Source organism: Dermochelys coriacea, chromosome 6 (assembly GCF_009764565.3).
Source record: "Dermochelys coriacea isolate rDerCor1 chromosome 6, rDerCor1.pri.v4, whole genome shotgun sequence".
Lineage (NCBI taxonomy): Eukaryota > Metazoa > Chordata > Testudines > Dermochelyidae > Dermochelys > Dermochelys coriacea.
The window spans coordinates 113,420,995-113,444,909 of NC_050073.1; the positions used below are offsets into that span (position 1 = coordinate 113,420,995).

Consider the following 23,915-nt stretch of genomic DNA (forward strand, 5'->3'; position numbering starts at 1 on the left):
AGTCTGTCTGCAATTTCTTTTGATGTTAAGGACTTTCCTAATCTGTCCAGGTTAGACTGAGACAGATGCAGTCAGGGTCTTCAAAGGTCAGCGAAAGGAGGTTTATTTTTAAACAAATAAGCGCCTTCCAGCTAAGCCCCTCCAGCTAGTAAGTCATTTGATACATTTTTAGCTTCCTCAGATATCTTGCATTATACAAATTTTGAGATTTGTTACAGATTGCCTACTCCTCAGTTGATATTCGGTACTTTTGGACTAGTGTGGCAATGGGAAAAATATTAGTCGCTTTAAATTAGTCCTTTTATTAAAAAAATGGAATAAAATTCCAAACACTACAGCTCCATGCCAGTGTCTCAAAGTAAAAAAAAAAAAAAAAAAAGTTTAGAAATTTTCATGAAATTCAGCGCACAGTTTATAGGAGTCTATGTTTTAAAAAATATTGATTTACAAAAACATCTCTGTTTTCTTTAAATATATACTATTCTGGCTTGTCAGAAGAATTTAGAAGGGAGTAATTTGTTAAGAAATCTCAAACGGGACCAAAAGTGACACCCTAATTTTTCCCATATAAAAAACTGTCATGATGTTTAAATAGTACACTATGTGGAATATTTAAATAAGTACTAGTAATGTTGTAAAGTATATGCTCTTTACACAAAAAGTGAGACTCATTGGAAAAGGTATGTGAACAAAACTTCTAAACTTTTTAAAAATGGTAAGTTGTGCATATTTAAAAAAATTTCTTCCTGTATCTCAGAAATACTGAGATCATTTAATATTCTGGTGTGCTTCTTTTTCTTTAATAAACACTACACAAAGTTGTATATGCTTCTTTTACATCAGTACCACCTGTAAAAAGTTTGTGAGCAAGAGTAAACAGACATACTGGTACACACAGTACTTTTATGTGGGTTCTTATTCCACACTCATCACTGTAATATCTGAGCATCTTCCAGTAGTATATTAAAGCAACACAACTAACACCCATGATCCATCACAGGTTTGAAAGCAAACAAATGATGTCCCACTGGAGGCTGCAGTAAATTATTTTCCCCATAGTTTTACTTCAAAACTTTTCCTTTGGTCGTTCCTTTGGAACGACTGATGCCATCTGAGAGCACAAACAAGAGCAAAAACTCTAAGACTCCAAGGCTGCTGCAGTATCACCCCTCTGGGAGACAAATCACGGGCGAACTGATTTCAGGGTCGTGTACCAGATCCTGCTTATGTGCCTCTCCATCTATACTCTTGCTCTCCAACATAAGCTTCTGGTATGCTTCACATGTGACCAGCTCTGCAGTGTAGAAAGAACACGGAGGGAGAGAAAATGCTGTACCTAGACGAAATCAGTGTTTTAAGCACTGTAATTCCTAACGGACTCCTTCCCCTTTTCTCGGGGCCATAAAAAAGTGGGCTCCATCAAGGAAGAGGTAAAGAGAGGGGTGTGGCAATGCACTGAAACTACCTCTTTCACACAAGGCCCTCACAATCCCTTAGCATGGCATCTGGGTTGTTCAACTTCTGCGTAGGAAGGGCAAAATATGGTTCAGAGTTTGATGACTTATGAAAAATAATGAAGTAAAAAGCAGAAGCACAGATATATTTTCTGTATAAATCTTCCCCAAGTCATATTCTAATAACTATTTCAAAATGTTTTGTTCCATATTTAGTAACAAACACAGCAAGGTAAGGCAGAAATCAGTTACCACAAGTGCATGGGAATCATTACTTGGTAATGGAATAGCACTTATATAATGATGACTGAGCTACAATACACTAGCCAATTTACAACTAATTATCTGGATCCTATGAAATACTATGTGAACCAACTACATATGCTCTTGAGTTTTGTAGCAGATCTTTATAATTTCCACCACCACATGAGCTTCAGTTTAAGAACTGCAGTCATAGTTATGTAATTATTAGTAATTCTCTGGACTGGAACTATATGCAATATCAAGAAACAAAACCCTTTGTGAGATTTCCTGTCTCGTTTGAGTATTAATCTTTGCGGGAAACAAATACGATACAGCATTTAGCAAAAGTTAACATTCTGTAAGTTTTATTTGCTGATCCAGTAGGTTTATTCCTCCCCATCTTATATAATGGGCCAGCTAAAAATACTTCAACCACATTTATGTCCAATTTCTAACAAAATGCAAGTTAACCAACATCAGCTGAAAACATCCAACATCAACCTATGCGGGCACACACACGCATGAGCATAGACTTTCCCCTTCATTAAGAAAACTGAATATACAAGCGATGTATTCTAAAGGTCAACAAATGGGCTCTCCTGGAGTGGGGCCAAGGGGAAGCCAATTCACAAATGCAATTCCACAAAAATGGAGTCATTGTCAGCTTGAGCCCCCCACTGTCACAGTATGATATGCACCTTCAAGTTCTAACAACTAATATATGCAATATATTCTAGGCTTTGGTTTGGTTTGTTTATTTGTTTGTCCCCCAGTTTCTCAAAGAATAAACTCCTCTTATCAGATAAATTGAGTGAAATTTGAAACGGAAAATCACAAGGCAACACCGAGCATTTTCTAACACTAAAACTGAAAAGTGAGACTAAGCGGATACAAATTGAGGGGCACTTAACACGATTATCATACGAAGCTACCCTGTGGGCTAGCATTGCTCATACATAGTCATTAAAATTCATCCTGCATTTTTGAGCAGCCCACATGACCTCAAACTGGACCATAGAAGAGGAACATTTCCTTGAATGGAAGGGAAAAGAGTGATATCCAGTTTATATTAAACAATAAGGATGCTATAGAATTAAGCAGACTTGACCCAAGTCTAGACTCAAAGGTCAACCCAGATCCATATTTTTTTTATTTTTAAATTAAAAATGTTTGAATTATTTTGGATCTTTGGAAGCTGCTATGTGGAAGGGCTCACACTTGCACATATTCCCAGAGGTTTCTTTCCCCAGCTTTGAAGGGGTTATTTTTATATCTTATAAACAGATTTGCATTTCACAAACAGCTTGCATTTAGCCATTTTTTTAATTAGGATATTTAAGGGGATTTCTGGTCACTCAGATAATTTGTTCGGGGGGGGGGGAGGGAGAGAGAGAGAGAGAGAGAGAGAGAGAGAGAGATTTGTCACGGAATTTCATTCTTTTAAACACAATATATTCACTATCAGTGATTCCAAGATCCTTTTACCTACCAAAACCAAAAAAACTCCAAAGATGAAATAACTAAACTCAACACCATTAACTAACTAGGAGAAAAGGCATCAAAACATGGAAAAGATTCTGATTCCTACAGAATATGAAAAAGAACTGAGGGCAGTATGGCCACTCTTTGGTAACCTCACTCTGAATGTCTGATTCTGTGAGACAGAAAAATGCACTGCCTCAACAATTACCGTTTGAAAATTGTTGTGCAGTCTGTGGTGCAAAGGCACAGTCTCTTCACAAACGGAGATCAGCGGAAGCAATACTTAAAGGACAACCAAAACCATTCCTGAAATCTTTGTACAATAGCTGGAAAAGGACTAATTTTTTGAAGCTTATAGAATACTTGCACGTGATTGTGTGGAGTTGCTACCAAGATTTTAGGATAACTGTATTATAGTGGTTTCAGAGTAGCAGCCGTGCTAATCTGTATTCGCCAAAAGAAAAGGAGTACTTGTGGACCTTAGAGACTAACATATTTATCTAGCATAAGCTTTCGTGAGCTGCAGCTCACTTCATCGGATGCATTGGGTGTCTGACAAGGCCAGCCCTCAACCCCATCTGATGGGAAAGGAGAGGTGCTGTATTCTTAACAGTAGGCTGTCCTCAGAGAGTGCTTAGGGGTTCCATCTTTCAAATCAGCCTCTGGATAATAAATGAGATTATAGCAGAGTGCCAGCAATGCTAATGTTAAGGTTAGGACCAGTTTTCCATTTAAAGTCAACTCTTCTGAGTGCACTAAAATCTGCATTTTACCTGGATAGCCTTGAAATTTGGTGTGCCTCATGGGGGCATGAGGTTCAGTTACTGAACCAAATTTGGGTCCATTTGACCATGGGATTCCCAAAAACAGCTCCCGCAAAAACAGCTTTTCTTAAAATTGATGTGTAGACAACAATTTTTTCCACACAGATGGAAATCAAACTAGGGTTGAGATCACTGCACCAAGGTCTCAAATGTTTGAGAGTCACCCCAACAGAGTCCATGCCACCCACTACCTTTTTGGGGGGAATCAAATTACAAAGAGTTTGGTTCTCCAGTTAGGTGAGCTTCAGTAGTTCTAAGGTTCTTGCACCAAATGCATTACACCGCACATTTGCAGGGAAAACGTAAAGGAGTTGAAAAGTAGCTATGACTCACAGGCCTTGAACAGCTCAAGGGAGAATGTTGTGGCCATCTCACCTGAGAAGCACATAGGCAATGTGAGTTCAAATCCAACCCTGAAGTCTCAACACACACACCTGGCAGATACTGGAAGGTACATGAAACAAACAAAAAAAAAAAACCCTTTGCCTCCCACCACGCGGCAGCCGCCTGAGTGCTGCAAAGTAGGGTGGGAAGAGCAATGCCTGCTACTTCACTCTCTTAGCTGCTGTGTGTACTGGCATACTTTAACCTAGCTGTTGCAGGTGCGGGGAAGGGTAACCATTACTCCAGTCACCTAGCTCTTGTAAGAAGAGGAGTAATATCTGCTGCTCACCTAATTTTAGGTTAAAAATATGAATTTAGATCAATACTTCTTAGGTGTACTAAATTTATTTCCCATTTGTCTCCTCTCAACTACTTCTCCATTATAATGGGCTTCCTGGCTCATGAGGCTTGCCAACAATATTAGCTGTTCTACACCATCCCTAGGGGCTTTACTAGATCAGTTCTTTGTCAAGTCAACTGTGAGAGAGTGAGTGTGTGCATCAGCTCTTTTCAAGGCCTCTGTAAAAACCTCCCTCAGGTAAGCATCTTTAATAGCTTTAAAAAGGCAGCAGGGCAAATACTGAAAGTGGAAAAACCTACTTCTTTGGTTAAACAACCATTTCTCTCAGGGTTGTTTTCTGTAAATGAAAACAAGATTAAACCAATTTACATAAATGTGTCCCCAGTAAAGGTTACCAAGTTGGAAAATATTGGTAAGATTTATTTTAAATGGAGGTGCTTGATAAATGCTACAGTTTTACAAAGAAAAAGCAGCAGTCATTTTTATTACACTATCCTTTTACTTGGATCTAAATTATAAAATACAGAAGCAAAACTCAAACATGTACACATTACACTACAAACTCACAAAGTATAGATTACAAAGGACTAAGAGTTTAGCTGCCCTTCACAGGGCATCTCATGAAACATTCCAGGGGATCTATTTACCAATTAGCTAATATCCGAACCAAAAGCCTATTCTATACAGCACATTCACATGTGAAGACGTGCAGAAAAATCCCCATTTTAAGTAGGCAACAACAATTAGAGTTTAGGCAAACAACCAAATAACCATTTCTAGCATGCTTTAAAAGAGAACACATTCCTGTTAAAGGACACACCTAACAAATATAACATAAAAATAAGCCAGCTGACTGAGAGAAAGATCTTGGAACTACAATCGGAACAAGGTGCTGTCAGCCCTAGCCTCTCTTCTAAAAGGGGGTTCTTCCAAAAGTGAATTTCATGCCAGTGACCCTCTGCTAGTCACCACACAGAAGAAAAGCCAGTAGCATAGCAGAAGACAGAAGTAAAACTTAATCTCTCATTTTCAGTAATACCTATGAATTCCAAGCCATGTAGCAGACCTCAAAGGGGGGAGGGGGAAAAGAGATATCAAAAGTAAATTACACAAAGAGCTGAAGACAGTTCTGAAAAATAAAAATAAATGGTGGAAAAATTAAAGCATATAACATACACATGGAAAAAACTCACAAGTGCTTCAAATCTGTCAAACACATGGGATTGCATCTCTACAAGCTTTTCTTTCACACAAAATCTTTGACCTTCAGGGAATTCCTGAAGAAATACATCTACCTACTGTCCTTTCAGCTACACCATGAACTTCAAACTGCATCTTTTAAATACTATTTTTTCCTAGCACCAGGAGCTTAGCCCTAAAAGACCAACTCTTTCCTTGATAATGTAAATTAACAGACTACTGTTACCTTAAGAATTACATTACTCGCCATTAGCATGGTTCATGAGGCTAATTAACAGTACTGTATTTCAAAACACAGCCTTGGTTCTCTCACATACAGAGTATGTCTACCCTGCTATTAAAAACCCATTGTTGGCCTGTGCCGGCTGACTCGGGGGGCTGTTTAATGGAGGTGCAGACATTTGAGCTTGGGCTGGAACCCAGGCTCTAGGACTCTGCAAGGTGGGAGGGTTCCAGAGCTCGGGCTGCAGCCTGAGCCTGAATGCATACACCACAATTAAACAGCCCTTAGCCCAAGTCCCGTGAGCCCAAGTAGCTGGCATGGGCCAGCCATGTGTCTAATTGCAGAGTAGACACACCAATATGTATCATCTGACCTTGGCTTCCCAAGCCTAGCTGATTCACCATCTAAGTGAAAACAAGACAGGTTAACCAATTCTAATTTTTCAATCACCCAGAAATATCTTGGATTACTAAACCAAAACCCTATTGTGTACAATCCAGGTAACTGATCTCAAAGGTCCTTGATTTGGAAAACTTGAGCTCCACTCACAATACCAATCTCTCACAAAGCTAAATACTGTACACTGAACATATTATACATCCACAACAAAACAGCTCCTGGTTGTTTTGAGTACAGAGAAATAAATCACAAGTCATGACAATAGCGAGATAAGCAATAATGGACATCCAGGCTGAGCATATTTACTTAGCTGAGCCTACAGCATTTCCAACACTGAAATGATATACTACTTAGTGTTCTAGTTTTATGTCAATTCCATTCCTGTATCTAAAAATAAAGTGCACAGCATAATTTGTTCCATACTATCTATGGTCCTGAATGTGTGGGAAATAGTTTTTTTTTTTCCAGTAAAAGCACCTACATATTCTACTAATCAACTACATTGCCAAAAAAGCATCTGAAGAGGCAAGTTTCCTGATTAAAAGCAGATGAGCAGCTTTTAAGACCCGTTCATTCCTTGCGTATTATTGCATGTGTCACATTTCAAAAGATCCACTGAAATGAAAGGAACACGTGAAACGTACGCCAGGCATTTTTGGAAATATTTTGATCAAAAATCATGTAGAACTGAAATTTTTAAGCTAATCAGATCAGAAGGCAACAGTCATACTCAAGATAAGCACAAGACAGAATAATGACTTAAATAAAAGTAGCAAAATGACTGTCCAGGCAACGGACTATGTAATAGTACTACACACTAACTGGGAATTGCAACCTCTTTTAGTGAGAAGGGGAACGTTGGCTAGGATGCTGGGCCATGAGACAGATTTGGAAACCCAACAGAAATGGGAACAGAACAGATGCTCATTTAACAAGCCACCCCAAAGCTAACACTACAGCACATCTCTAATACTATACTGCAATGTCAGCAATACGTAAGCCATGAATCCATGGATCTTCTTACTCAGTGGCACGACTGCTAGCAACTCAGCCATATTGGCATTGGTTAGCTGTCAGTTAACAAAATGTAGCTACTAGTAGGATCAATAATTACAAGACAGGAGTGAGGCAACAAACAATTTTGGGAAGTAAATTTCAAATACACTCATTCCTGAAAACTCCACTGAGCGCTTTTGCTATCTTTGTAATAAATATGAGTTGGTTTTCTATTATATATGCAAATCCTTTTGTTCAGAACAACCTTATTTTATTAAAAGAGACTTAGCTGTGCTTCTCAATCCTGCTTCATTTCTTCCAAGACAAGTTTTTTGAGAGATTAACTTGACACATTTATTCCCTTGATAATATATCCTGTCCTCTCAGATATCATTGACAATTTCAAGTACATGGCAATAAATAGGTTTAAAATTTTTGAAAGTAATGACTGGAAAAGGCCCTTCAGTTCCCAAACTTTCTTGCTACAACAGATTTCACTTTGCAAGTAATGTAGTAACATTTAGTTCAAGTAAATGTAAACTATTAAAGCTTTCACCAGACCTAGATCCCCTCTTCTATCACACTAAGCATTCAAGGATATAACTTGGTTCAAAATTGGAACTTTAGCACATATAAAGTAGAAGTTATTTGATTAGCCTTGTAAAAAAAAAAGAAAGAATTAACGTGCTATCCCTATATAATTATGAATCCTGTTTCACATTAAAAAATATTACTGAAGACCAACTGTGCAACTGGGTAATTAAAATTAAGCTGTGGCAACTATTTTGATAGTATTCAGTATAAATCAAACAATTGTTCATGCACTAGATTCTAAAAACCCAGACATACTAAGTAGGAGGAGGTTATTGCCTCATTCAGCGTGTCAAAAATAAAATTACTTGATTCTCCAACCAGACAGTCTTGGTACTCACTGGAGACAAAAAATGATATGCAATGAGAAATTTAATTAATCTTCTTTATATAAATAAACCCTCCAAAATTCTCTCTTCATTGACTTCAGTACTAATGCTGATGGGAATATTAAGTACAACTCCAGCATATTTCTTGGAAATGCATTCAAATAAAGTATGTTATTTTCTAAAAAGCATATAATTTATCCAGTTTGTGGTAAAGCAAAAAATCCAGCTAGCTTTTGAAAATATTGGTATATTTGATGATGATACTTTACTGAAGAGCAAGATCTTTGCTTGGTTCTTAAAAAGCATTCTTTGACATCACTAGCCCAACAAAAATCCAGAAACTACAAACCTAGCTTTCAAATCAGGGTTTGTTTGCTGTTTAGAAAAGTGTAAAAGGGTAGATAAAGTAAATGCTCTTTGGAATTTAATTTTCCTATTAGTTTAACAGTAATTATTATATCACCAATGAAGCTCTATTAAAAAAACAGTTTACCAAGGAAATAAGATTTTAGCTTGTTTCTATGAAACTTTCTTAACACTCTACCTACTTAAATATTTGTTGAGAATCAATAATTATACAACATTATAGCATTTAATTACTTAGCTGTGAAAACACTGAACAAAACCTAGAAGATCTTTCTTTATATATATGTATATAAAAAACAAAGTTTCCATTCAAAGGGCTATAGTCTGAATCTGTTCTTACAAACATGTAGCCTAAAAGGCATAAGGAAATACGGATTCATGCTTGCAAGTAAATGACTCACTTTTAAAAAGGATTGGGGGGGGATTCTCTTTTAACTATAATGTATAACTATAAAGAGAAGTCCTACGATAATCCATTGTATTTTATAGTGTGAGAGATTTAGAAGAGTAGAGAGTTGAAGATGAGCCAGACACTTCCTTGCACTACATACAGTAAAATGACCCTTCCTGTACTATGATGACCTCCACTAATCAAAAAAGTCAAGTAAGCATGAAGAACAATTTCATTTGAGAATGGGGAGCAAGAAAGACTGTTCCATATTGAAACTCTGCTTCCCATACAAGAATTTTGCTTTAATCACCCACCACCAATACTACTTTCCTCACTTGTCAAGTTCCCAGTAGCTTGGTCTCAGTACTTTTCAATTAGACCAAAGAATTGAATCAGTACATCTTTAAGACTTAACTATCACTCAGACTAACTGAAGTACTGGATTAAAGCATACTGATCTCATAGATGCTTGTGATGCAAGATGCTGCTGCAGATAGATTACTAAATATTTAAGACCTCTAAAGATAAACTAGCAGGATTATAAATTGCTGAAAAATAAATAGCTAGCAGAATCTCTGCAAATGTCTTCTGGATACTGGCATACATACTTCATTCATTTTCTAATGAGAAATGTGAAAGGTTTTTATTATTAATTGCATACAAATTATCATGATTATTGTATCACAGGAGAAGCATTTATCCATTCACCTCTCAAAGGAACAATGCTGAATAAAGGAATTTATGCATGACACATAACAACAATGCCGAACAAAGGAATTTCTGGATGCCATATAAGATGTTTGGCACTTAGAGAATGGAAGAAAATCAAAAGGAATATCATAGATCTTTAATTGTAGGAAATCAAAATAATCTATTTGCTTGCCAAGTTCTCAATATTGTTTTAGCAGCAGAAACATTACCTTGGAAGTGTAAGCTCTCCTTATTATACATATCTGTATGTGCACCAACCCCATCCCACCAATCAGTGACAGAGAACTCTGCAAGCACCCTCAGGATGTGCTTTGAGTACTCAAAAGGGAAAAACCAAACATGGTTTTATTACCTACTTTTGGAAAATAATGATTTGTATTTATCTAGATAGCTTTCCATACTGCCTTATTGTTTAATCTAGGGCATTTAAAAAAAAAGTGCACAGCAAGCTGAAGGGCCTACTCACTTCAACTGGAGCTACAGGGGCTCAGCACGTCTGAAAATCAGGCCCTGAAAATGGTCATGTGAAGATGTGGAGACGCTGTCAAAAACCGCCAGGGTATGTCTACACAGCAACTAGACACCAGCAGCTGGCTGGTGCCAGCTGACTCAGGCTCATGGGACTGTTTCATTGGTGTGTAGACATCTAGATTCAGGCTGGAGTCATAGCTCTGGAACCTTTCCACCTTGGATGGGCCTAGAGCCCAGGCTCCAGCCCGAGTCCAGATGTCTACACAGCAGTGAAACAACCTCGAATCCCATGAATTCAAGTAGCTGGCATGGGCCAGTTATGGGTGTCTAGCTGCTGTGCAGACATACCCCTAGTGCTAAATGCTCTGCTCTGATATGCAATTGTTTCAAAGTCAATAATACCACCACGATGCAAGGCACCTACTTTTTATATAAGCATTCATCTTCTGACAACAGAATCAGAGGATTATTTAATTAGATAATGTAACTCCTGTTTAAGTCTCAGCAAAAATTTTTTAAACCTAATTATCACAATGTGTGTGAAATGCTAAGGTGAAATTAATCTTGAATGCTTTTTTGCACTTCTCTTTGCTAACAGAAAACACACTGCTCTTGGGTTTTTAAGACCTCACCATTACCATCAACTAAATAAGAGACTTATAATATTCTTACTGGTTTCAGAGTAGCAGCCGTGTTAGTCTCTATTCGCAAAAAAGGAGTACTTGTGGCACCTTAGAGACTAACAATATTCTTACTGACATAAAAGGGTCAGAAGGGAGACGAGGAAGTGAGAATGTTGTTATTAAGGGTATTTCTACTATCTTTCCAGGGAAACGCTGTAAAAGCATGGAGCAATCATGGTAAATAAAAACAAACAAGGAAAAAAGAGCAGACAAGGGAGAAAATCTTTGCTATTACAACAATGTATCTTGCAGAATCAAGTCTCCTAGGAATATCAAGGAATTTAAATAGGCCAGATCTCTCTATTTACACATTTATTCTTAAATTTTGGCTCTTAAACCAAGGGCCAGAGTAAGCATCTGAACGCTATAGACTCTCACTCTGCTTTCTCTATTTAGCTTCTGGGTCCTGACCTCCACCTATCTTCTGTCCTCTCTTCACCAGTTCAGTCTCTCCCCCTTTCCCATCTTGAACGGACAGTTACCTGGCTCTCCTCCTCCCTCTGCTGCCACCCTCACTCCCTGATGGCAGTGATATTAGCTTCACATTTTTCCACTGCTGCCGCCTCCAAGTTCCCCCTATTTCTCATCAAACACACATTCCTTCTCTTCCTCCAAAATACATGCATCAGGCTCTTCTCTTACCCCTGTATTACTGCGGTACATCTCTAGCCCAACTCCTTCTGCTAGGGCTTTGATTCCTGGCACTCTCACTTCCTTTCTCCTCCTAATGTCCTACCCTCAACCCTGGGGAACTTCATCCTCCATACTGATGACTGTGCTGTTGCTTCCTTCTCACTCCTCCTAGCTGAACCTGCCACTAGGGATCAACTCCCCCATTCAACTCACACCTTTGAGCTTGTCTTCATCAACAATACACAAACAAAAACACACCACCCTGGTAGCTCATTCACAATCTTTGTTTCCGCTACTCTCCACACTATGTTATCAATTGTAATGTTATGCCTAAACTTAGACTAGGTTCTTTGTAGGTAGAACATCTTTTAGGAACCATAGAAATACATGAGACAAATTAGAAATGACTATGCATAGAAGTAAAGGAGTACTTGTGGCACCTGAGAGATTAACAAATTTATTTGAGCATAAGCTTTCGTGGGCTACAGCTTTCTGATCAGAAGCTTATGCTCAAATAAATTTGTTAGTCTCTCAGGTGCCAAAAGTACTTCTTTTCTTTTTGCGGATACAGACTAACACGGCTGCTACTCTGAAACCTATGCATAGAAGCAGTTCAAATGATTATCTGAAGCAGACTAATTAAACAGTTGAATATTGCAGATAGCACACACCAATTTCCTTGTATACTTTACTTCTATCTAACAAGTTTGTTTATTTTAATCAATAAAATAGAAGTTTTTATCACAGCCTTAAACATTTGCAAGGCCAGACCAGAAAACTGACATACGTATTTACTGTGAAGCTTTATATTTGTGTCATCAATTAACAACAAAAGCTTGGAATAAAACTAAAATAAAAGCTAATCAAAACAGCTAGCTGTCATAACAGATGGATACTAGCTATTTTTTCATATCAAGAGGAAAAGCGAAAACTTCAGCATTTTAGTGTCATGTCTGTGACTATGAAGAAGCCAACTTAGAAAGGAAGGACAAGAAATGTCAGAATTACATTAAGAATAGATTTCTGTGGCTGAAAGGTTCACATGTGAATTCTGATTGATTCTTTCACACTATGATGGTTAATCTACACAGAAGCTGTCAGCTGATATGTGGTCTGCAAATACGGTTTCATTGTGGCACTGCATGAAAAATAAATAAAATCAGAGCCCTAATGTTACTTTAGTCTCAAACAAGCGTTACAATATCTACACTGTCTGCACAGAAAGTTGCATAGACAGCCTCACAGAGATATAAATGAACAACAGCAATACCTTTTTCCCATACTGTTTACAGTGTTGGCTATATTCCTACTGGCGGTAGATTTTCTTCTTGACAGCTTCTTGGTGTTGCTGCTGTCATCAGTGCTGTCATCCTCTTTCTTTGGCGTGCTACTTCCTTTGCTGTTCAGGTCCTTTAGCACATTATAATTAATTTTACTTGAGATTTTCTTCTGTTCCAACATTTTTTCAATTGCCTCTCCTGCTGTGCTGGCTTGAATTGGCTCCCGCTTTTTTGCAGACTTCTTTGGCTTAATTAAAATATAAAATTAGTGATTTAGATACAATCAAAATAGTTTTAGCAGAACAGAAAGGTGATCTGCAGTGCTGCCGACACTGGTGTTAGATGACCCAGTATGCAGCACGGTTCACTTGGGGTCAGTACCAAGTCAATGTCCCAGTATGGTTTTTCTGGGTATTTTACTGCTGCAGGTGCCAGGACTGGTACCAGCTGTAAAATGGAGATTCTGGCCATCTGAGGACACTGTGAAGTCCATGTCACTTTCTCCAGAGATAAGGTGTTCGCTTTTGTATCGTTTGCCAAAATGCCACCACATGTCATTACAATTGCTATACTATATTAACCCGATAGTTTCTGCGTTGTTGCCAAAGAGAAACATAGCCTCTTTTCCAAATGTCATCTACAGAGGGGCAGGGTTGTTCGAATGACAGGAGAGGGGCTCCCACTAAATTTTATAAAATTAGCCAAAAAGTAAATATACTTTTCTCCCAAAATATTTGTTTAAAACTAGACCTATATTGGGTTACAACTCTCCCTATAGTTAATTTCTGCAAAGTGAGGCTCAAAATTACAGCAATACTATTTTGGGGAGCACCATAGGACTCTTGCTCCATGATTCAATGAAGAAAGCGAACTGTATTACAGAGATGGCAATCAGTGGGTAAATGGATTGGCATTAATGCTGGCCTCTGAGCAATTACAGGTTCCAGTTAAATGCTAAGCACTACAGTGATGTTCAGTTGGAGGCACTCTTGTGTGGGTCAAAAAGTCAAAGTCTTTGACTGACACTGCAACCCAGAACTAGAGGTTGAGACGTTACACCCGAAGATCTTTCTGTCTCTATCTGGCAACTGTTCAGGTGAAGAAAGGTCCCATGTCCCCATTCTAAAAGAGTAGGGAATAACTCTGATGTCTTGCCCAACATTTTCCTTCTCAAAAAAGTTTAACATCAAAATCAGCAGGTGAATTATTTTTGAATGCATAATAGCTGTTCTATTTACTTCCATGGGTCAAATGCTACCTTGAAAATCCCAGGCACTTTGTTAATCAAGTTCTGGCCGGAAGTTGTCAGCAACAGAAGGGCGTTGGAGAAAAACTCAACCTTGTCAGAACAAAAAGGTGGGTGTTTGGGCTGTTTCTGTGCCAGAGGGTTATGCACAATTTTGAAAATGACTAGTGCAATGCCATTTGTTTGAATGTAGCCTGAATGAGAAACTCTCAAGCATCAAACAGTCTTTCATTGTCTGGTTTACTTTTTTAAGTATCTTGACGGGGGGGGGGGGGGGGGGGGGAGGGTGGAAGAATGGGAAACTTTTTCATTGGTCTGTTAAAAAAAGACTAATGGAAAACACACATCAAAAACTAATGTAGATTTTAGCTGCATGGGGAAAATTATGCACAGACTGCCTTGTCACTTGGTCAATTACACAAAATACTAATGCTGTAAATTGTGACTATGTGGCCAATTAGACTGCTTTAAACTGCTAAACTCAGAGAGGACAAGCCACTTGTTAACATAAATGTCAAATGCTTTATGAAGGTAGAACAATGACATTCCTTCAAGTTGCTGTAATGGAGATTTGTTCACCTCTTCTTACAGAAACCATTACTGCAACAATATACAAAAGTGCTGCAGTCGTAGCAAACTCAGAACAAATATAACATGAATGCCTTTTCAAAAAAATCAGGAACATTTTAAGAATAGTTTTTAAACAAAGTAATCACCGAGGATAGTAATCATAAATGCAACTGACCATTCCATGCAAAAAAAATTGCCACTGCAATGCAAACAAGTTCCTACCTAAGAGTTCAGGGGGACTTTAAAGTAGAGTATTGGGCTAGAGAAGTAAACAATGCTCAGGCAGGAAAACGTTACAGTCACCATCTGAAAAGCTGTGCTTCAGCACAGTTTCATTAATGTTTAGGGGTATGATAAAAAGCTGAACTGAATTACTGCTTGGATTGCCCTCACTATATTCTAAACCACTATAAGAGAAGTTTGACCAAGAAATGTAATGAGTTTCCAGGAAATTTGCAAATGGACACTGTTAAGCACAAGCGGAATATTTAAGTTGTATACCTTGTGTTCCTTATAAATCCCAAGTTCCTTCTCTTTTGCTATTCTTGCTTCTTTCTCTGAAAGTTGATAAAAAGATAGCCAGCATGAAGGACAGGTATCAGATTGTTTTTTGAGACATGTGACCAGAGAAAGCATTTCCGTTATTATGCTTCTTACCCTTTTGTTCCTTTAAATAATCCGCATTTTCTTTCATCCACAGTTCTGCTTTTATTTGAGCTTCCGTTTCATCAAGTATATACTAAAAACAAAATAAAGTTCATTTCTTTTCAGTTACTAACTTGAAAATTGTAGGCAAAATATAGTAAAAAAAATTCAGGTAAGAACATTTCACATTCAACCTTCCTTTTAGAACTAGACTAATGAAGGAAAGTTTTTTCAAGGGGCAATAATAGGATAGTAAAGAAAGAAGCGATAAACACTATCTAGCACAATAACTTAGTATTTTAGTCCTTCCACTTCGGAGATCTGAGTTCATCCAAATTATATTTTCAGTTCTACTCATTCAGTTTAGCTCAAGTCACTGGAGTTGTGTGGGGCAGGGGAACAGACCAGAATGTGGTCCAGAAATTGCATTATTAAAGTGGCATGATGAATCTCATCCTAGCTTTAGGTTATGCAGATTACAATGTCAATCCAATATTAGGTTCAGCAAACTAGTCTTTGTGTAACACTGGTTCCTGATTGCAGGTTGGGAATGAGGAACATTAGCAGAGCTCTGAGGAGAAACCGCAAACCATTACCAAACATCTTTTTAAGAACATTTTTTTAAAAAGTATTTTGTGGATTCATTAGAAGAGTAGAGCCAAGTATTGTAAGTTATTAGCACTTAAAACTAACAACAGCTTGATTCTCTAGCATTTTATGTATTTTACCATTTCAAATTTTCTTCAAAATAAAATATACCCTCAAGCAGTTTATGAGAAAAATAATTCAACTCTAATGAAACTGATGCAAGGAGTCGTCTTTCACACTGGGACAAACTTGGGAAAAAAAATTTGTTCTAATACCAGTTTACCTGGCCAGTATTTTCTCTGTTTCATTTGTGTACATTAAATTTGGGTCATAATAATGAACACATACTCACTCATAGCTGAACTATTCACCCTGCTTACATCAGAGTTACGGCTTTACTGCATAGTCTAGCAGGAAGAGAAGATAGGTTTGTTCCTTCCCAGCTTCTGTTTAAGTTATGGATCTATTCTGATGAGTAACTGAAATGGGCATGGAGGGGTTTTGTATTTACGGTTTCTGCTACTTCCATAGCACATTCACTCCTCTCCATATTCTTCCTAACTGCCTTCTTGGGAGACTCAGCCTGGGTGCTGAAAGTCAAGCGGGGCTCTTTCCTGCTCATCCATCAACAAAAATAAAGATTCTGCAGATCAGATTATATTCTCAGATACATGTATGCAACCCCATTGTTTTCAGTTATTTCGGGACACGAAGAGGAATTTATAGCACTGGGGTTTTGGGTTTTTTTTAACTGCATCTTTTATTTGGAAGCTTAGTATGGTCTAGTGGAGAGGCCACCAGCCTGGGAGTCAGGAGACCTGGATTCAGGCACCGACCTGCTGTGTGACCTTGAGCACATCACTTCACTTCAGTGCCTTTGTTTCCCTTTCAGCCACCATTTGTCTATCTTGTATGTTTAAGCTGTGAGGCAGGAACTCTTTCACTGTTTGTACAGCACCTAACACAAGGGCATCCCTACCCTGGGCCTAAAGCTGGGAGAAAATTTTTGGCCCAAACTTTTGCCATCTCTCCCCCGTCCCGAAAAAGGCAGATTTGGGTCACCTGAAACATTTCATGAATTCATGTCGATACTGGCAAAGTGTTTTGGTGAAAATGAAAAAAAAAATTCAGAAATATCAAAACAGCTCCTTTTTCACATTATCAAAATGAACCATTTTGGTTTTTCAGGCAAGATTCACTAGGCAAGTTAGGCACCATTCACAAAACTGAGGAGGTGGTCATGCCCAATAGCCCAGAGGTTAGAGCACTCATCTGGGATGGGGAAGACCCATTTGAATTCCTGCTCTGGAGTAGGGATTTGAACCCAGGCCTCCCTACTCCCAGGTGAGTGCCCTCACTACCATGTTACTAACAATTGTGGGATGGAGCTCGCAATCTTTCCTGCTGAAGCTCTTTCATTTTGTATGAAATACTTGACTTATCTGGGGCAGAGAGCATGCAAAAGACTCTATAGCTCAGTGACCAGGGCACTCTCCCGGGAGAGGAGAGATCTAGGTACAAGGCCCTACCCCCAATGAATATTTAATTGTTTATACAAAGTGAAACAGCTCCAAGAGAGACTGGGAGACCCCCAATCCAGAATACACTATATCTTTGCAGCAGACCTAGGTTTAAATACCCACTCGGGAGCAGAGACTGGAATCCAGGTCTCTTGACCCTCAGTAGTCGCCCTACTCACTGAGCTACTGGCTTTAAAAGGGGGTGGTGGTACCACGACCCCTCCTCTAGTTCTTCATTTCCTTTGCTTTTATTTTTAAAATGTTCACAATGCCAAAAATCAAAACAAAATGTTTTGTTTGAGCCAAAACAAAATATTTCTGAATGTTTTGACTAGTCAAAATTTTTTTAAAAATTGGCTTCGATTTAACCCAAAACAAAGTTTTTCCCCCCAGTTTTCTGGAACTAACAGCTAACCAAAAAAATCAGTTATTCTCCCAGATCTGCTACATTTTACTGTCATATAGGCAAATAAAATAAACCGAGTAAGGGTTATGGAAATCACTGAGAGCCCAGAACACCATTTTTCAGCCTCTTTCCACGATAGCAACGCACCTCAAACATATCTTCATCAAGTAACTACGTGATGCATTTAATACTAAATGAAACTTACGGTCCTTCCTCTCTAAAATAAAATACATTTCCAATAACAATTACTCCAACTTGATGAGAAATGGCAGCAGTAACAACATACTACGATTTTGTAATATCTTACAGGGAATGAGCTAGAGTGTAACAGATTGGCCACATGCATTAGTTTTGGTACCAGATTCCCTAATCATGGGCATTAACTCCTGACCATCTATATACATTATAACCAAGTTCCATCAAAGTGGGAAGTTGGGGCACGGGAAGATAAACCACATAAAAAAATATTTTTCTTCTAAGATCAGACTGTAGACAGATGGAATAAAAATCTCTCTTACCCTATCTATTTCAGTGTCGTCAATTCCACTAAGATCTAGTTCACCATCTCCTGTATTTTCATCTAAATAAAAGCAATATAAATTTTAGTTAAGATGCATATTCATTGAACGTCCACTCCAATTCAAGTTCTGCTTTTAATTGTATAAGAAGTATAGTATTGGTTATAATTGGTTTGTTAAATAATCACCTTTCAGAGGATTACACCCAGCCCACTTTACAGAAGAGATGTACCACACTTTCCTATTGTTTGCATTGTGTGTGTGCGCACAAACTGTCACCACAGTTAATGAATTCTGACTATGTGCTCCAATCCAGCCTTTTCTCTACTAATTGCTTCACAGAGAAGAGCTAAAGATATTACAGTAATTTTCAGTAGACTTTTTTTAAAAAATTTGCAGCAGCAACAGATGTTTGCTATTAAGTTGATGAAATCACTGGAGTAAGATGATTTAATTTTTCTCTTGTCATCACAGGAATTTCTCCATCACAGTCAAATGGGCCATGAATCCTCTGAAAGTTATGATTAAGAAAATATTTTCTGTTATCAAAGAGGCAGCGTGGTCTAGTGAATAGGGCACCAGGCTGGGAGCCACACTAGGGTTTTATTCCTGGCACTAACTCACCCACCATATAACCATGTGTGTGACATGTAAACTTAGGTGCATTAGTTTTCCCATCTGTTAAATGGGGATTATAGAGTTTACCCACCTTTGGAAAGCACTTTGAGATCTATGAATAGAAAGAACTAATTAAGTGCCAATATTATCAGGTCTCCACTATAAAGTATGCACTACAAATTCATTTGTACTTTTGTTTAGGCTCTTATTTTTATTGACATCTTTTGAAAACATAACCACACTTTTTTATTATATCCATTAACCAGAATAACTAGACAAAACAGATTCCTAAACTAGGAATGACAGAATTTGCAGGGGCAGAAACTGATCTTCCTAGATCATTATAAAATACTCTGCAGAGAAAAAGTGGAATGTTGTGCTCAAGGATTATGCTGAAGAAGGAAGATCATCCCCCCAAGTTTAATCAACTATGGGCAACTGCTGATTTGACTAGTTTCCAATGTACTGTGTGGAAAATAAGACAGTTTTATCATTCTGAGAGACAGCTTACAGCAGCAAAATATAAAACAAAATGTTGAGGGCCAGCCTGGTGTCTTTGTGGTTACTTCTCGCTAATAATTTTCAAGACATTTGAGTTTGACTCTCTAGACTGATCTCGGACTCCCAGACCTCCGGGTATTGAGAAGTGTAGAGAATGAACATCAGTACTAGAAGGAAGGGAATTCTCAGATGGCTGATGGGTTTTGATGGAAGTTCCAGGCAGTTCTCTTTGATGAGATGGTAGGTTATCACAATACAGGGCCTTGAGAGTTGTGGGGAACGAAACAGTTAAAACAAACGAGGGTAGAAATCATCAGTGTTCCAGAAAGAGACAAAGAATCCCCTGAATAGAAAAAAAAAACAAAAAACAAAAAACTAAACTGGCCACTTGTACTACATGAAATCAGTGACAATCAGCCCAAAGCAAGTGGACAATTGTAAATTGATGAAGGGTGGGGTTTTCAAATTGGTATATGGGAGCCACATGCCCAACTCCCATAGACTTTCAAAATGAGTTGGGCCCTTAACACTTTTATGCTTATTTGAAAATACTATCCTAAATAACCAAAATCAGGTGTTTCCTCCTTCATTTAAACCCTACATGAAGAGCGTTTTCCCCTCAATTAATAATAGTGATTTGGAAATTGTTGCCATCCCAAGCAATCTCATAACTTTGTGCTCTAACTTACTTTTGAGACAGCCTCATAAATGAAAACTTTATGCTGCCGATGTTATGTAAATACAATGGCTGAAAATGCCTCATAAAAGGTTTCTTGCCACTATAATGTTGTGGCTTTGAACTTTATGATAAATTCAGCAAATGCTGCAAATGTCTTAGGTCTCAATATGTGAAAGTTTGACACCACAACTTTTTAAATAAAAACAATATTTTAAATTATTCCATACTAACATGTATAAACCTGCTTTTTGCCAGTTCACTGAATCATAGTACAAGAGTGAAATTTCAGCTGCAGAATCACAGAAACGTAGGATTTGAAGGGACGTTAAGAGATTATCTAGTCCAGCCCCCTGCACTGAGGCAGGATCACCTAAACCTAGACAATCCTTGACAGGTGTTTGTCTAAGCTGTTCTCAAAAATCTCCAGTGATGGGGATTCCAGTCTCCTTGGGAAGCCTATTCCAGAGCTTAACTACCCACAGAGTTGGGAAGTTTTTCTTAACCTCTATCCTAAATCTTCCTTGCTACAGATTAAGCCCACCATTTGTTGTCCTACCTTCAGTGGAAAACAATTGATCAAAGTCATCTTTATAATGGTCCTTAACATATTTGAAGACTTCGCAAGTTCCCCCCTCAGTCTTCTTTTCTCAAGTCTAAACATGCCCAGTTTTTTTTAACCTTTCCTCACAGGTCAGGTTTTCTAAACTGTTTTATCATTTTTTGTTCTCTCCTCTATATTCTCTCTCCACTGTGTTCACATCTTTCTTAAAGATTTCCTAGAACTAAACAGAGTACTCCAGCTGAGGCCTCACCAGTGCCAAGCAGAGGGGAACAATTACCTCCCATGTCTTACTTACCACATTCCTGGTAATACACCCTAGAATGATATTTGCATTTTTTGCATATGCATCAAATTGTTGAGTTGTATTCAAATTGTGATCCGCTATAACCCCCAAATTCTCTTCAGCAGTACTATCATCTAGCCAGTTATTCCTCATTTTGTAATTGTGCATTTGATTTTTCCTTCTTAAGTGAAATACTTTGAATTTCATCTTGCTGAATTCAGATCAATTCTCTAATCCGTCAAGGTCATTTTGAATTCTAATTGTGTACTCCAAAGTGTTTGCAACTCCTCCCAGCTTGGTACTATCTGCAGATTTTACAAGTACACTGTCCACTCCATTATCTAAATCATGAAGGAAAACATAGAACAGTGCAGGATCCAAGACTGACCCACTATCTACTGATGCCAGTAGATATGCTCTCCAGTTTGACAGCAAATCATTGGTAACTACTCTAAGTATAGTCTTTCAACTAATTGTGCACCCACTTTCCAGTAATTTCATCTAGACCACATTTCCCTAATCTGCTTATGAGAATGTCATGTGGGACTGTGTCAAAAGCCTTCCTCAAAATTAAAGATGTATCATGTCTATAGCTTCCCCCCAATCACTAAGCCAGCTACCCTGTAAAAGAAGGAAATTAGATTGCTTTGGTACAATTTACTCTTGATAAATCCATGCAAGCTATTCCTTATAACCCTATTCTCCATCAGGTACTTATAAATTATGTAAATTTGTTCCAGTATCTTTCCAGGCAGCAAAATTAGGCTGATTGGTCTATAATTCCCTGGGCTCTCGTTGTTCCCATTTTTAAAGATAGGTACTATGGTTGTTCTTCTCCAGTCCTCTAGGACCTCACTACCCTCCATGAATTCTTGAAGATAATTACTAACAGTTCTGACATTGATTCAGCTTGTTTCTTAAGTATTACAGGATTAATTTCCTAACCGAATACATCTAACTTATCTAAATATTTTAAACCTATTACTTCTCTATTTTGGCTTGCATTCCTTCCCCCTTGTTGTTAATATTAATTGTGCTAAGAATCTGGTCATAATTCATCTTTTTAGAGAATACTGAAGCAAAATAAGCATTAAATGCCTTAGCTTTCTTGACATCTATTATTAGCTCTTCTTCCCCCCTAAGTAGAGGACCTAGACTTTTCTTTGACTTTCTCTTGCTCCTAATGTATTTATAGCTATCCTGCCTACAATGTCATTAAAATTCTTATTCATAATAATGTTGGACCAATTCTGCTCTCAGAGCAATTCCTTTGCAAATCAGTAGGAGTTTGATCCATCAAAAGCAAAATCTACTATAATGTCTGAGCCACATCACTTCTTTAACCATACCGGGCACTCCCTCAAAATTTATCAATTTTTTAACCCTACTCCCCAATATGATATCAAAGGGTAGAGAGGACAACAATACAGAACCATCCAACAATAACCAGAAAATAAGACTGTTCTGTTGCAACCTCTTCACAATATTCATGATGCTGGCATAAATTAACGTAACAATGTTAACCGGGATGACGATAAGTGAGTAGTTGCTGTACTCCATCTTCCCAAGAGGCAGCAGCTATGTCAATAAGAGAAGCCCTCCCACTGACATAGTTCTGCCCGAGACTTGGTCTACACTACAGATTTATGTCAGTATAACTACGTCGCTCAGGGGTGTGGAAAATCCACATTTCAGAGCAACGCAGTTATACAGACCAAATCCCTGATGTAGACAATTCTATGTCAACAGGAGGGCTTCTCCCGTCAATATAGCCTCTTGGGGAAGTGGAGTACCTATGCCAGTGAGAGACGCTCTCTTGTCAGCATACATAGCATCTTCACTAAGTGCTGCATTAGTGCCGCTGCAGCACTGTATGTGTAGACAAGTCCTTAGAAATGTGATAAGTCACCACACAGTTGGTGTCCATTTCCTTACAGAGTCCTAATTCGCCGGACTGAAAATGATACCATTTCAGGCACCAGGTACAAATTCATGCTGTCATTTTTAATATAAACTTGTTACAGAAGTAGATGCCAGTTGTTTTCATTAGTTCAATTAGTGACAGTGACAGAAAACTCATTTGCCAACTGGTAAATTGCAGAGAAGACTCTGGAAGCAAGTTAACTATAAGAAGCGTTACTTTATGCTGTGTAACAGCAGTACAGGGAATAAATGGAGGATACCCTCTCTGCCTACCAATAGTCCCTCTCCTGCCAATTTGAATTAAATGCAAAGAATTATTCAGAATAGGAGGCGCATTCAAATTCCTAGCTTTACATTCTTCTTAAATAAAGTCTTTTGTTACAAAATACCATTATTAACCTTAACTTCAAAACAGAGAATAGCTATTCTGATACAAAAATTCCATCGCAATCCTCTAAAAACCAGAAGATCCTAACAGCTGTAAACATTCATCTATTGTGTGTTACGCTGCTTGCTCTAGGGCACAGAAAGTTGTTTACCCCTTCCCTCTTTTTTTAAGACGTCAGGAAAGATTTTTCTCCAATGCTGAACTATTCAAAACGAACCTCTACATGATAATTTTCTCCTTTAATAAAAATGGTTGAAATAATTTTTTTTTTTTTTGGTAAAGACAGATGTGAGCAACATCTGGTCCCAGATCTTCAGAAGTGAGTTAAAAGCAATGATGTGATTTGATCTGGTTCTTACAAGTTTGAGATTTCTTCTTTTAAGGGAAAACACTGCAGGGTACAGGTAAAAACAGAGTTCTAAGTTTAAAAAAATCAGTTTATTTTTTAAGCTACAGAAAGTCTGTATTTACAGTAAACAGGACAACAGCACAAGCAGCAGTCTTCCT

The 23,915-nt window shown here is 38.0% G+C and overlaps 1 protein-coding gene across 4 annotated transcripts in view; it reads right to left on the minus strand.

Annotated features, from left to right (window-relative positions):
• BRF1 (BRF1 RNA polymerase III transcription initiation factor subunit) overlaps window positions 1-23,915 on the minus strand; it is a 225,665-nt gene that overhangs the window by 43,074 nt on the left and 158,676 nt on the right. For 2 of the 4 annotated variants that reach the window (XM_038404984.2, XM_038404982.2), the window contains exons 12-16: window positions 19,164-19,184; window positions 18,455-18,516; window positions 15,435-15,516; window positions 15,279-15,334; window positions 12,952-13,208 (exon numbers count right to left, since the gene is read on the minus strand). In XM_038404984.2, the coding sequence (XP_038260912.1) occupies window positions 12,952-13,208; window positions 15,279-15,334; window positions 15,435-15,516; window positions 18,455-18,516; window positions 19,164-19,184 (478 nt within the window). The remainder of the gene's footprint in view (window positions 1-12,951; window positions 13,209-15,278; window positions 15,335-15,434; window positions 15,517-18,454; window positions 18,517-19,163; window positions 19,185-23,915) is intronic. The other 2 variants (XM_043517889.1, XM_038404983.2) reach the window with 1 other exon arrangement.